Source organism: Panthera leo, chromosome C2 (assembly GCF_018350215.1).
Source record: "Panthera leo isolate Ple1 chromosome C2, P.leo_Ple1_pat1.1, whole genome shotgun sequence".
Lineage (NCBI taxonomy): Eukaryota > Metazoa > Chordata > Mammalia > Carnivora > Felidae > Panthera > Panthera leo.
The window spans coordinates 127908594-127923329 of NC_056687.1; the positions used below are offsets into that span (position 1 = coordinate 127908594).

The 14736-nt window shown below is 46.1% G+C and overlaps 1 protein-coding gene across 1 annotated transcript in view; it reads left to right on the plus strand.

The window, feature by feature from the left end:
- Positions 1-14736, plus strand: part of KY (kyphoscoliosis peptidase) — a 44149-nt gene that overhangs the window by 3417 nt on the left and 25996 nt on the right. Inside the window, exons 3-4 of the mRNA XM_042903057.1 lie at positions 3655-3717; positions 13731-13805. Coding sequence (XP_042758991.1) covers positions 3655-3717; positions 13731-13805 — 138 coding nt within the window. The remainder of the gene's footprint in view (positions 1-3654; positions 3718-13730; positions 13806-14736) is intronic.

Sequence of the window (14736 nt, forward strand, 5' to 3'; positions counted from 1 at the left end):
AGTTTTCCCTGAGATCAGGTCCCCCAGTTTCCTGGACGCTGTGAAGGGAGGGGAGCAATTCCATAAGGTTGAGCACCCACTTGTTCACTGGCTATATATAGGGAAGGACTTAGCATCATCTGGCACGGTGAGGTTTGAGTGTGTTCCCACTGGGGGTGGGGCTGCTTATGTCATGCAGGGCAACCATCTTTGAAATTTTTTCCAAATGGAGAGGACAGTGGCCTGCTTTGGGACATTATTGCTCCAGGCCTAGGGAGATGGGTTCTATGGTTCCCGGATGGCCTGGGACCCAGAATACAATAAGCTCAGAGAAGTCAGTTTCCAAAGCCTCCTTTCTCTGGTGCCAGGCATCTGTTGCCCTGCAGGGAACAGGCCCAGGACATCTCTGGGAGTGCCATGCATGGACTGACTATACTAGGCCTTATTCTGTACCTTTCACAGATTCATTAGCCCAGCTTCCAGAACAAACATCAGTGAAACTTCACTGTAGGCACATGAGAATTCTACTAAGAATTAGACCTCCACTCCCAGAGCTCCATCAGGGGGCTCAGTCAGACCTGGGCCCATCAAATGCCAATGTGAAGATACCACCCCCCCATGACCCTCTGCAGATGGGGAATCAGGACCCCAATTGCCTAAGACCAAACAGCTATGCTCTGCATCCTGACAGTAACAAAAGGGAAGGATGAAATTCTGAAAGTAAATTCATTCACTCATTCCCTTAATAAAGCTCTACAGGGCTTACTTTGTGCCAGGCAGGGATCCAGTTGTTGAGATGAAGATAGTCAGGAACGCTGCCCTCATGGCACCACATTGATGGTTATAATCATGATGCTTTTCACTGCAATAGAGTCTCAACTCCCTGGAAGTGAAGAGCTTTCCTGTGTCCCCTGCCCTGTGCATGGGGACACGTTGTCCTTAAGACATACCCCTGCCCTGAGGACCACCCCTCAGGGTCCTGGCTAATGGGCATACATGGTGGGATGGCTTCTTTAACTTTGTTACGAGGCCATAGGGCGATAGATGCATCAACTCTGGCTGTACTGAAGCAAATGCCAAAGTTAGCAAAACTATGCTTCAGGCTCATGAGAATTATAAGAATCAGACCACCAGAAACCTGTCAGCTGCAGAAATGCACAGCAGCTGGTACAGATATGCACTGCTTGGCCTGTGTACAAGTGGGTAAGTGGGCAAGTGGGTTGCAGTGGGAGGAAAGAGACAAGGCATCTTCGTTTGTTACAGCTCTCTCACCTTGAGTTGTCTGAAATTCATCTTATGGCTTCTTGGCCACGTTCTTACATTAGAAGATTGAAATATAGTAAATTTATCCTATTTTTACCATCTTTAGCATCCCGGGTTTGAGGGAAATTTAGTGGAAAAATACAACAAAATAAATAGGATCATGGGGCACCTGGCTGGCTCAGTTGGTGAAGCATGTGGCTCTTGATCTCAGGGTTGTGGGTTTGAACCCTATGATGGGTGTAGAGATTACTTTAAAAAAACATAAAAATATTTTTTAAAAAATAATTAAATAAAGAAGATCACTAAAGTAGTTCTTGCAAAACTACCCGAGAACGGAGAGTTTCAGGTAAATGGAGGGCTGGAGAGAGGTTCTACAGAGGCCTTGAGCTTGGAAAAAATGATGGCTGCACCACTCCACTGATACATGTAATTTAAAGTAAAATTTTATTTTTATTTATTTTTCAAATTGCACGTTTGCATGCATGCAGAAGTTAAAATTACAGCTTTTTTTCTGTGTTTTCTAATGGCAAGATTCTGGGTACATACTTGCCTTGCTGGTGCCCAAGGCACCCAGCCCTGGAAACTGGACGGCTTTCATCTGCAAAGGAGGCAGCTGACGGCTTATGCTGGTGGAGTGTGCACAAATGTGGCTGAACATGGAGCTGATCCAAAAAGGCACATGTTCCCCCTCTTGCTGCCCTGTGCACTCCTTGGGCTGGGGCGTTGGCAGGGTGGGGGGAGCCTGGACTGCTCCAAACTTTTCCGAGCAGCAGGTGTTTGGGCCCAGCCAACCCCACTAGCTTGCCCAGCAACGGGCTTCCCCTACTGTGATTGGCTGCTTTCCTTGGTCCTGGCTGAAGTCTGCCTAGCAGCACAGGGACTGACACCCCACAGCCACAGGGAAACCAATTGTGCAGCCCTGACTATAAATACCCACAGCAGCTATGCCAGCCAATCGTCCTCCTTGAGGATTCCCTCCCAGATCCTGTTTCTTTCATCGGCCAGCCCAGCAGAGAAGTAGCCAGCTGTGCCTGAAGGAGGTGGCCTCCCTGTCCTCGCCTAAGTCTGGCCTAGAGCTCCAGACCAGCATCACCCTGGATTGGCACACACAGTGCTCCTAGCCCTTGGCCAACCCACCAACCTCAGCCCATGGGGTGAGGGTCCTGGCTGGGCCTGCTCATAGGAGAAGGCTGGAGCAGGCAGGTTCTCCAGGGCAAGACCCTGCCAGCTGGATCACAAGTCCAGCCCAGCTCAGTGACCTGCCTACCCACCTTGACTGGCTTCTACCTAGGCCAAGGTGTGGGAAGCACTGAGTGACAGATCTGATCAGGTCCAGGGAAGTCATCTGAATGGAACCTGCTTAGGCCAGTGCCCCAGAGGCATGCTTATTTCCAGGCCCAGGCAATGGTCCCAGTGGCTACTTCCAATGTCAGGCTCGACACCGTTTCTGCAGACCAGTGTGAGGCCAGGGGAGAAGGTGGCAGGTGAGGGTGGTAACAGTGGGGGAACCCCCTGCTGCCACAACCCTGGCCCTCCTCCAGCCCCTCCCTTGATCCCTCTGAAGCAGCCTCAGCAAGACCAGGCCACCACAGCAGCTGTTAAGGGAAAGATGTAGCAGAAGGTGTTGCATCCCATAGGAGGGGCAGGTAAGCCTGTGGGTTCCCCCTTCATGGCCTGTGGCAGGAACTGGGCATTTCTCCACAGCAAGCTGACCCCACTAGGCTCTGAGGACAGCTCTGTGTTCCAGGACATAAATACCCTTCGTGCATGGAGAGAGCTATCACATAGCGGATGCCCTGCAAATGTCTCTAAAACTGACCCATGCGGCAATCACCCCAACTCCTAAGCTAGGAAGGCTGCCCCCACTTTTCTCAGAGGAGGAGGTTGAGCTAGGAATCAGGAGACTTGGGGTTCAGATCCCAGTCTGACCTACCCTGGCAGGAGGGTCTTTGGCCAGAAGTTAAGCCTCCAGGCAGCAGGCTCATCCGCTGTAAAATGGGGATAGAAAGGCATGATGATCAGCGAGGCATCTTTTTGTATTTTGGCAACTGAGCCTGGTGACACTAAAGTTGGGAGTTATGGTTACTCAGCCCACTGGAGCTGTCCCCACCTTATGGAGAAGAAACCCAGCCTCTGCTGGCACCTGCTGAGAGGTGTGAGGGTGTGTGCACACGGGTTCATAGTCATTTGCCTCTGCATTCATGTGTGGAACTGTGCCTATTCCCACGTGTGTACACCATGGGGATGTGCTCGTGGGTGTGCGCATGGTTAAGCCAGGCCTGGGGTGAGCTTGACCCCCACCAGCTCACCTTTCTGGCGGACGCACACAGCTCCTTGCTCCTTGCTTTGCCTGGGGCAAACTCCTCCACGGTCCCTGTGGCCACTGCAGGTCCCTCTGTCTTGCATCTACAGGAAACCTGGCGGAGAAACAACACCCTCAGCAGACCCAGGTCATCACTTCCTACGACAACCAAGGTAAGGATTCACTGCTACCCGTGACCTCTCCTCCAGCTCCTGTGTGGCTGGATCCGCTGCCCAGGCCAGAGACAGCAAGTGCAGAGCACAGACTGTGGGGAGCAGGATCCCCTCTGCCCTGTGGACATTGGAGCACCTTTTTCTTCTCCCTCTCCCCGTGTCCCATGGGAAACAGTGAGAGGCTGCATGGGATAGAGTGATAAAGTCCTTGGGCCACAGAACTCACAGCTGTCCTCTTCACCCTTGCTGCCTTCACTATAGCCAACATTTATGAGTGCTAACCGAGTGCGAGGCACCCTGCCGGTCCATTTACATAATTATTCTCATGTAAATGAAGCTTACCTATCTGATAGGCCCTCTTAACTGTCCTCAATTTACAGATGAGTAAACTGAGGCTTGGAAAAGTTGTCATATGTTCGAGAGCACATGGCTGGTGAGAGTCAGAGCTGGGGGAACCTGCCCACCCCGCTACAGCCACCACCAAGGCCTCAGCTGTTAACCCTCACACAGCCCTGCTTCCACAACGACTCTGGAAACCGGCCTCCGCACTGCCTACCCACTCTCCAAGCCTTCCCTCCTCCTGAGTCACACCGGAGTCTGAGTCTTCCAGGGCCCTCCCCACAAGGGATGAGTTTAACTCGGCAAGGGGAAGTGAGAGGGCCCTTCCCTGAGAGAGCTCTTCCCTGAGAATCCTCACTTTGCTGGGATGGGTTCCGGGGCTCTGGGAGGACAGGCAAGGGCATCACCATGCTGACTCTGCAGTTGACCATATCTGAGAACACAGGGTATGTGGGGTGGTGAGGCTACAGTGATAGAGACGGGAGGACTTTACAGCTCCGGCTGGAGGGGAGGCCAGGTTAAATAGAGACTCCCACCCCCTACTCAGCCCCCTCCTCTCCCCCTCCCCACCAATAACCTCCCACCTTGGCCTCCTGCTCTGCATTAAAGACTCAGGGCCTGGTATCTATCTGAGAGCTCTCATAGACTCAGCCCTAAGATTTCACCCCTATTGCTCTCAGCACTGATGTCCTAACTTGTAAAGAAATTATCTGCTCGTGTTCAGGGAGCAGTGGCAAAGTAGGAGTCCCTGGAGGACTCGGAGTCTCTCACGGAATCGCTCTCAGAATCACAGACTAACCCACCATCACCACAGAAAGGCACTGGCAGGCGGTGAGGAAGGGCCTGTCAAGATGGGTTACCAGCACGACACCGACCAGTGTATCTTACGGCAGAACTCCGGGGAATATGGCTCCACAGCAGGCCCCCCTCAGTGGGCCCACCACAACCTGCCCCCTGCCCTGAGCCCTGCAAAGACAAACCCAGGCCCCCCTGCTTCCCTGAAGTGAACTAGCAGCACACAGCTCACCACAAAACAAAAATAAGCAATACCTCACTAAAAGGAAAGTGGATTAGCCACCGCCAATCTTGCTTAGTTCTGGCTACGCCCCCTGATAGGGCCATGGTGTTATCCCCATTTGTGCACAAGAAAACTGAGATGGGGTACTGTGGTCCCCGAGTCAGGCACACCTGCCAGACCTCCACACTGCACTGTCCCCACAGTGTCCCAGACAGACAGGAGTGGTATGGGGCCCACCAGACACCAGAGCCCCACTTGGCACACCACACCCTGGCTCTCATGGGCCACTCACATTCCACCCACCTGCTCTAGGGGACAATCTGGTCCTTGACTCCTCCAGTTTCTAGAGGCTGCTGGCACTTCTTGACTTGTACACCTGCACCACTCCATTCTCTGGCCCATTGTCACATGGCCTTTTCTCCACATTAGTAGTTTAATCTCTTGACTCTGTTTTATGAGAATCCTTGTGATTACTTAGGGCCTGCCAGATAATCCAGGATGATCTTCCTATCTCAAGATCCTTAACTTAATCACATCTGCAAAGTCCCCTTTCCTATATAAGGGAGCATTCACAGGTTCCTGGAATTAAGGCATGGATATCTTTAAGGGCCGTTATGCAGCCTACCACATGGGTACAATTTAAAACAGAGTAGTTGAGAAGGTGACATTTGAATAAGGGAGGAGGTGAGGGAGCAAGCCATGTGGGCATCTGGGAAAGAGCATCCAGGAGAGGGAGCACCAGGTATGATAAATTTTATGCAACAGCTGACAAACAGATCAGTGGAGTCTCGGATCTCCATGCGGAAGGGTGCTTCAGAAGATTAATCTGTAATGGGTGTGTGAGGAGGGTGGTTGCTGGAGCCCCTGTGACTTGGGGCCCCAAAAGTGGTTCCTGAGGAGCCAGTTTTCTTTTGAGGCTTCCTTTCTTGCCGGTCATGCACCCTTGTCCCCAAGCAGACACTCCATTCCTTCTTTGGTCACGCAGGCACTGGGGTCAAACGGCCATGTTTCCAGATATGGGATGCTCCTGTGGAGCTCCGTGCTGCAGAAGGGATCATGAATGGCCCCGTGTTTTCAAGAGCCCGGTGAAAGCCGGGGTCGGTCAGGGCTGCGAGAGACACCCTTCATCACCCCCTGGCTGGTGTCCCAGCCGTCTCAGCCCACTCAGCTGTCAGGTTGTCACCTGGTGACTCGGGCTGCTGAGTGGGCCTTTCACGCTGCGTCCAGTGGAGCCTGGCGAGGGTTCTGCAGAGTTAGACTGTCCCTGTCATCATCCAGCATGCTGCTCTTGGGCTGTCAGAGCACTAGGCTTCCTGCACTGAAGCGGACTACCAGTCCCTGGGCTGAAACCACGCACAACCCTGCTGAACACCTACCCTGGGGCTCTTTAAGGGCGTTTTTATTTCATTTTTTTTTTAATTTTTTTTAACGTTTATTTATTTTTGAGACAGAGAGAGACAGAGCATGAACGGGGGAGGGTCAGAGAGAGAGGGAGACACAGAATCTGAAACAGGCTCCAGGCTCTGAGCTGTCAGCACAGAGCCCGACGCGGGGCTTGAACTCACGGACCGCGAGACCATGACCTGAGCCGAAGTTGGACGCTTAACCGACTGAGCCACCCAGGCGCCCCTTTAAGGGCATTTTTAAATTACAGATGCTTTAGCTGAGGCTTCCTGACTCTCAGCTACTGCAGAGGAACATTCCAAGGCAAGGAACCCGGCTACTAACCTGGGTACGGTTATTAACCCGGGTTCCAGGTACAGAAAACATTAGTGAGCACCTTAAGTCAAGGATAGCAAGTATCTGACCTGAATCCTGCAGCCCTAGGCACACAGACACCACCCCCCCACGTGTGCACGCTCACACACACTCACATTCATAACACACACACGTGCCTGACAGTCTTTGCTAATTGATCAACACTCCAGGCAGCTACTTGCAGCCAGTCAGAGTTAATGAACAACACGAAATCTGTTTGCCATCTCTGCATTAGATATTCTGAGCAAATTAGGGCTTTAGACAAATCCTGATTCAGACCTGCAGAGACCTGGGGAGAACCCACTGGAGGGAGAACTCTCCCGACCAGGTAAAAGGCAGACCCAAGGCAGTAGGGCCACGGGCAGGGACGTTCTGGGACTTCCTGATGCATCTCCGGATCTGAGGGCTTAAGAGGAAAGGACATGGAGCTGGTGGCACCTGGGGCAGGGGCCTGGGAGGCACTTCTCAAGCAACTGCTGATATGCTGCTACTAAGACAGCCAGGGCTGCAGCCTCAGGAGTGGTATTTCGGTGACAACTGGTAGAACCAGGGAGGGACGCCATGAGAGAGCCAGCCAGGTGACCTGAAGTCCCGGGAAGGACCTCCTGTGGGTTTGGTCGTGACTGTTAAAATTGGTGCAATGGTATCTGACTATAGTTAGGTTTTAGATCTTATTTTAAATTTTGCTCCAAATGATGTTCCACTCTCATTCATTGGAAATTGGTCAAATTAATTTTCTTCTTAGATTAAGAGTTGATGTGATACGGGAATATAGTAGACTGCAAAATCTTACCATTTCACTCCCTTAGGGAGCACAGGGCTCTCCAGTGACTGCTGCTCACCTGTGACAGCACACCCAGGCCCAGTTTCTGGGGCAGAGAGGCCTCCGAAAATGCCCTCACACACCTGTGTGTGACAAGAGTGGGTATCACACTCCCACAGATCAGGAAGGCTAAGGAGCTGTGTTTTCCTCAGCAGGGGGCTGATGAGCAGCGCCTCTTTGGGGGAGAGTCAGGAAGTGGGGCTCAGGAGGATATTGGAAATTGGGCCCCTGTCCAAGAAGGGGGAGGGAAGAGGAAGTTCAGGAAAGAGAGAAGGGATTGGAAATGGTGCTAGGTGGAGGTTGCAGAACAGGACCACATCCGGGTGTGAGAATACCTCAATGTCCACCTTTACCACCGCTTTACCAGTACCTAGTTTCTCACATCACTCATTCTTGGACAAAGAGCCAGGGCTGAATTGGGGGTGGTTGGAAGTGCCTGTATGTTAGATGTGAGAAGTTGGGGGAAGAGGTTTGCTGTTGACTAAACCAAGTTGTTCAGTTCTGCACCTTCTTTAAGCTTCTGGAGGTTGTTGCAGTCCAGCGTTTTCCAAATTGTGTTTCACAAAACAGTACTGGGTCAAACTAGCTTCTTCTCTGCAGGACTTCTCAGAGCATTACACATTACGACCCACAAAAAGGGAGACAGTGGGCATGTTTCTCAAATCCTTTTCTTGTAAAGCATCTTGTAGCCAAGTACAGCTTGGCACCCACTTTGAAAAACACCCGAAAGTGTTTCAGATGGGAAAAGTAAAAAGGCAAAGGAGAATAGACCTGTGCTTCACGCAGCATGGGAAGACACACAGGAAGTGTTTGCTCTTAGCATTGACACTCGATCCTATAACCAGAACTGAATTATGCTTTAAACTCTGAAATGCTTAAAGTCTTAATTATAAAGTCACACACTGATTTTCTTTGACAGTGAATGTACTAGAAACTACCCTCAAAGTGAAGGTTAACCCCTTCAAAGTAATACCTGGGAAGGTCACATTGTATCTTATTAAGTTGTTTGAGAATTACCCTCTTTGGCATGCAGAGCAAGTTTCTGAGCTATACAAGATAGTCAGTATTGTCATTCTGTGAAAATCATCGCAATACATTTAGCAGGGAAAGGGTTAGTAAAAAGAGCTCTTACAAAACTAATAAGGAAAAAATAATACAACTAGGAAAATAGGCAATTCACAAAATAAGAATTTCAAATGGCAAATAACTATATGAAAATACATTAAAAATTAAATGCACAAAAATGAGATGCCATTGTTCATTAATAAAAATCTCAGAGATTGATAAAATCACACGTCAGTGAGTATATCAGTGATCTATTTTTACATTGCAAACCACCCCAAAACTCAGGGGCTTAAAATAATAAGCATTTACCAGCTCACAGGTTGGCTGTGCGTTCCCGCCTGAGATACGCCCAGTTCATCACGGGTCTTGGCTCGGCTTGCTCATGTATTTGTGGTCAGCTGGTAAGTTGGCTGGAGACCAGGTAGGGTAGGGTGGCCTCACCTGAGATGCCTCTGCTCTGTTCCACGTGGTCTCTCCACCCCCAGCAGGCTAGCCTGGGCTCATTCACACGGCAGTTGTGGCTAGAATCCCAAGAATGAGAGTGGAGGCTGCAAAATTCCTTGAGACCTACGCTCAGAGCTTCCCCAGGACCCCTTCTGTTAACATCCCATGCTAACTAGACAAACCAAGTCCTATAGATAGCCCAAATTCAAGGGACAGAACAAAAGACCTCTCGTTGGAAGTACGAAGTTTTGTGATGAATTTTGCAATCAAACACAGTAAGAATGAGCAAAATGGACACTCCCTTGTGCTGTTGGTGTGATCAACTGATAAAATCATTCATGGGAAGTTTGCCAAAATACAGCAAAAGATCCATATTTAAAAATGTATTCAAAGAGACTGATTTGAAAAGTGTGTAAAGAGATGTGTATAAGAATGTTCATGCATCACTGATTCTAATAGCAAAATATTTGGGAGAAGTTAACTATCCAACCAAAAGGGATTGCTTATATGGATTATAAACGATGTGCAGAATAGAGTACTATCCAGCTCACTTAAAACGATGACATAGGACCAGATTCACTGACGTGTGAAGACTCGAGAAGGAAGCAGGTGTTTACTATAATCCTGCTCTGGACTTTGAATTTCCATTTTGTATCATTCTGGATCATCCAGTTCTTGTTTTAATTCTTCTCAGGCTTGTTTGCTCAACTGGTACTTATATTTATTTTTGTTTTATTTTAAATTACTAAAATTGAATTGTCTGGCATATACTTGCATGGGTTTTAATGCATACAGAACGCATGCTCATATTCTGACTACTACAGTCAGAATACAGGGCAGTTCTGTCACCCCAAAATCCTCTTGTGCAGAATGTCAGTGGTTACATCCTCCTGTCTCTCCTAAGAGTTTCTTTGTATTGTTGAGAAGTATTCCTTGATATGGATGTACCATAGGGTGTTTATCCATTCACTCATTGAAGGACATTTAAGCTGTTTCCAGTTTGGGGTGATTATGAATAGAGCTTCTATAAACATTTGTGTATAGGTTTTTGTATGAACAAATGTAAGTGTTTATATCTCTGGGATAAATGTTCAAGAGTGCAGTGGTTGGGTCAGATGTTCAGTGTATGTTTTGTTTTATAACAACCTGACAGACTGTTTTCAGAGTTGCTGTATCACTTCACAGTCCCACCAGCGATGTCTGAGAGGTCTGATTTATCCACAACCTTGTCAACGTAGAGTATTATCACTATTTTTTATGACTTCTCTTCTAATAGGTATGATATCTCATTGTGGTTTTAATTTGCATTTTCCTAATGGCTAATCATATTGAACATCATTTGACGCGCTTATATGCCATCTGTAATCTCTTCTTTTACCCATTTTCTAATTGAAATGTCTTTGCACTTTTGTAAAAAATCACTTTGCCATATTTGTGTGGGTCTATTTCTTAACTATTTATTATGCTCCATTGATCTATATATCTGTCCCTTTGCCAGTATAACACTGTGTAATGACTGTAGCTTTATAGCACATCTTAAAATCAAATAGCTGGTTCTTCCAACTTTTTTTTTTTTTTCAAAATTGGCTTGGCCACTGTAGTTGCTGTATCTTTCCATCTAAATTTTAGAATTATCTTGCCTATATCTAACATCTATAAAATTCCTGTAAGGAGTCTGAATGAAGTTGCATTAAATCTATAGATCAATTTAGGGAGAATTGACAACAATATTGAGTCTTTCAATTCATGAGCATGGTATGTCTTCCCACTTATTCAAGTCTTCTTTAATTTGTTTGATCATAGTTTATGGTTTTCAACATACAGCTCTTGCACTTTTTTTTTAGATTTATATTTAAGTATTTCAATTTTTGGAGCTATGGGAAATATTGATTTTTAAATTCAATTTCCAATCATTTATTGTGACTATAAATAGAATAGATTTTGTATCTGACCTTGTATCCTGTGACCATGCTAAACTTACTAGTTCTAGGAGCTTTCTTTGTAGATTACTTGGTATTTTCTACACACATAGATAAGTCATCTGTGAATAAGGAGAGTTTTATTTATTTCTAATCTATAGGACTTTTATTTATTTTTCTTTTTTTCTTTTCTTCTTTTCTTATTTCTTATTCTTTTTCTTGTTTTATTTCACTGGGTAGAACTTCCAGTGCAATGTTTGTTAGGAACAGTGAGAGTGGACATCCATGCCTTGTTCCAGTCATAAGGGGAAAGCATTTCATTTTTGACCATTAAATATGCTGTTAGCTATAGATTTTTGTTAGACACTCTTTTTCAGATTAAGGAAGTTCCCTTCTATTCCTAGTTTATTGAGAAGTTTCATCATGAATAGATGTTAAATTTGTCAAATGTACTTTCTGCACCCATTGAAATGATCATGTGGTTTTTCTTCTTTGGCCTGCAAATATGGCAAATTGCATTAACTGGTTTTCAGATATTGAACGAGCTTTGCAGTGCCATGGTATTCTTTTACTATATTGCTGGATTTAATTTTCTAATATTTTTTGAGAATTTTTGTGTTCATAAGAAAGATTCATCTGTAATATTCTTTTCTTATACTGTTTTTGCCTGGTTTTGGTATCAGATTAATGCTGGCCTCATATAATGGGCAATGAAATATTTACTATTCTGTTTTCTGAAAGATCTTATTTAAAAATTGATCTTATTTCTTTTTAAACGTTTGTTAGAATTTATTGGTGAAACCAACTGGACCTGGCCTTTGTTTGTTCCTGGAAGATTTTGAACTACAATTAGTTTTCAAAATAGATGTAGAGATATTGAGGTTTTCTATTTGGGTGAGTTTTAGTAGTTTGTAGCTTTCAAGGAATTGATCCATTTCATCTAAGTTGTAGAATTATGTGCATTGGGTTGTTGGTAGTATTCCCTTATTATTCTTTTAATACATACAAGATCTGTAGTGTTCTCATCTGTTTCATTTCTGATATTGGTGTCTTAATTTCTGATTTGTGTCTTACCTCTTTTTCTTTTTGGTCAATCTGGTTACAGGCTTATCAATTTTGCTGATCTTTCCTAGGAATCAGCTTTTGGTTTCATTGATTACTTTCTCATCATTTCTTTAATTGTTTTTTTTTTTTTTTTTTTTTTTTTTTTACCACACTGTTTCTCCTCTCCTCCTGGGATCTCAGTAACATGAATGTTAGATCTTAAAGTATTATCCTACAGGTCTCTGAAGTTCAATTCATTCTGCTCTGTTTCTTATATTATCTTTCTTCAAGTTCACTGACTCTTCTGTCATCTCTATTTTTATTATTTAGCATATCCAGATAGTTTTTCAAACTGTTATATTTTTTTCCTCTAAAATTTTATGTTTCTTCTTTGTATCTTCTGATGTTTTGCTGATTCTTGGTATCTTTCCATTTATTTCAAGACTATTTGCCCTTATTTGTTAGAGCATGGTTTCCATGGCTATTTGAAAGTCTGATAATTCCAAAATCTTTATCATCCCGAGGTTAGCATCTGTTGATTATCTTTTCCTTTCAGGTAGAGATACTCCTCGTTCTTCCTACACTGTATAGTTTTGGATTGTAGCCTTTGCAATACTCTATAGATCTTCTCAGAACATGCACCCCCAGTAGCCAGTCTAGGCATTGGTCTACACCGTAGTTTAGTTCTCCAAGACTGTGGTATAATGTTTAGGATGAGATCCATGTGTGCTCAGCTCGGAGGGGACCACAAGAGTTCATCCATAACTGTATGGATTTGCTTTCTTGAGCTCCCACCCCTTCACAACCCGCTTCTCAACTCTCCAGCACAAAAGCTGGACTCTAATTTCCCCACTCTGCCAGGCACTTCTCACAACTCTGTCTACATCTAGAGACAATCAGTGGGGAACAGAGAGAGAGAAAAAACAGTGAGTATTTGCTCCCACACTCTAGGGAATCATAGCTTCCCTCGAAGACTCGAGTGCTTAAGGTTTGGGCTGACCAACAAACTCACTGCTACACCCCTACCAACAGACTTTCCTAGAGGCTGAATGGGGAGATAATAGAAAAAAGGGATGGGGGAGGTCCAACAGGGGATTTCCCCCATGCTCTCTGACTCTTAGAGGTTTCCCTTCTTACTCCACAAGCTGGAAGAAAGAGCTTCTCTTGGAGCACCATTTCCCTGTACCCACTGTGCACTTCTGGGTTTGGGGCTGCCTGTGAGTCAAGTCTAACCATATGGGAAAGGGAATAGTAAACTCACTGAAAATTTAGTGATGCTTTAAATGCTAATCTTATTCCCTGACTTGCCTTCTATGATTTACAGAGGACTACAGAGTCCTCAAATAGTTGCTCCGTGCTTTCTTTCCAAGGTTTATAGTTGTATTCACTGGAAAAGACAAGGTAGTGTTCTTATTTCATCTTGCCTGGGTTTGGAAACTGTCTGCTTGTATTTTGTTTTTCATTTCTTTAAACAAGAATTACTTGTATATTCAGAAGAAAGCTTAAAACCAATCGTGTTTTGTTGTTCAAACATCTGTCATGGGACATTGCACCCTTTGCTAGCAGCATCTGGCTGAGAATGTCACCTCCCATTCCTTTGCAGGGACACAGCTGACTGTGGAGGTCCACCCTCGAGATGCCATGCCCCAGCTGCTCAAGAAGTTCTCCTTGGCTAAACGTACGTACGTACAGGGCTGCTCGTGTGTGGAGGGCTGGAGGGAGGAGTGACAGTCACTTAATGGGCCAGAGTCCAACCTGGGCATCTTGTGGGGGCACGAGAGGAGTAACCTAGGCCTACACACTGGAAAGAGGCAGAGGCATGACAGCTTCATTCTAGGGACTCCCTTCTCCATATCTAACACCCACTGTTCTTGTGTCTGTGCACTTAGGTGTGGGTAACACAAAGCACTTCGCTAAAGATGAATTTCATCACAAGAGTGTTGTTCTTAGATACCATTTATTGTCTGCCTAAAAAGTGGCATACACAGTGGTAAGCATTTTACATTCATTAACTTTTTAACCCTTTGATAGATGCCTCACTTTTTAAATCACCAAAGTGAGACCCAGAGAGGTGAAATAACTGTGAAGGGACTAGCTAGGAAGTGGGTCAAAACCAGGTCTGACTGAGACCTGTGCTCTTAGCCACCATGTTTGGCTGCCTTCAGTGCAAGGTGCATGGGGTCAGACCCATGATGTCTTTTCCACTCCCTTCTTGGTCCTCTCTGGGCATCTGTCTACCTTATAGCTACAGGGGCCTGGGGAAATGCTGGCCAAGGAATGAAGTCTACAGAGCATCCAGAGCTCAGGTTCTCTCTGTGTCCATGCCTGAGCAAGGCAGGCCCTCCCACCTGCCTTGTCCTGTAGCCCTCAGAGGTCAGGGTCTCAGAAGGGCAGTCAGGTATAGAGCGGACAGGCTGGGTTCAGATCTCAGCTCTTACCTTGGGCAAGTAGCTTAACCTCTCTTGTGGAGTCAAATTCCTCATCTATAAGAAGAGGAAAATAATTCAGCTTCCTTCATAGGACTGTTGTGAAGTTAAATGAGACTGTCAATATAAAGCACAAGGCAGGCATAGTAAGTGCACAATAAATGCTAGCTACTATGTTGAACC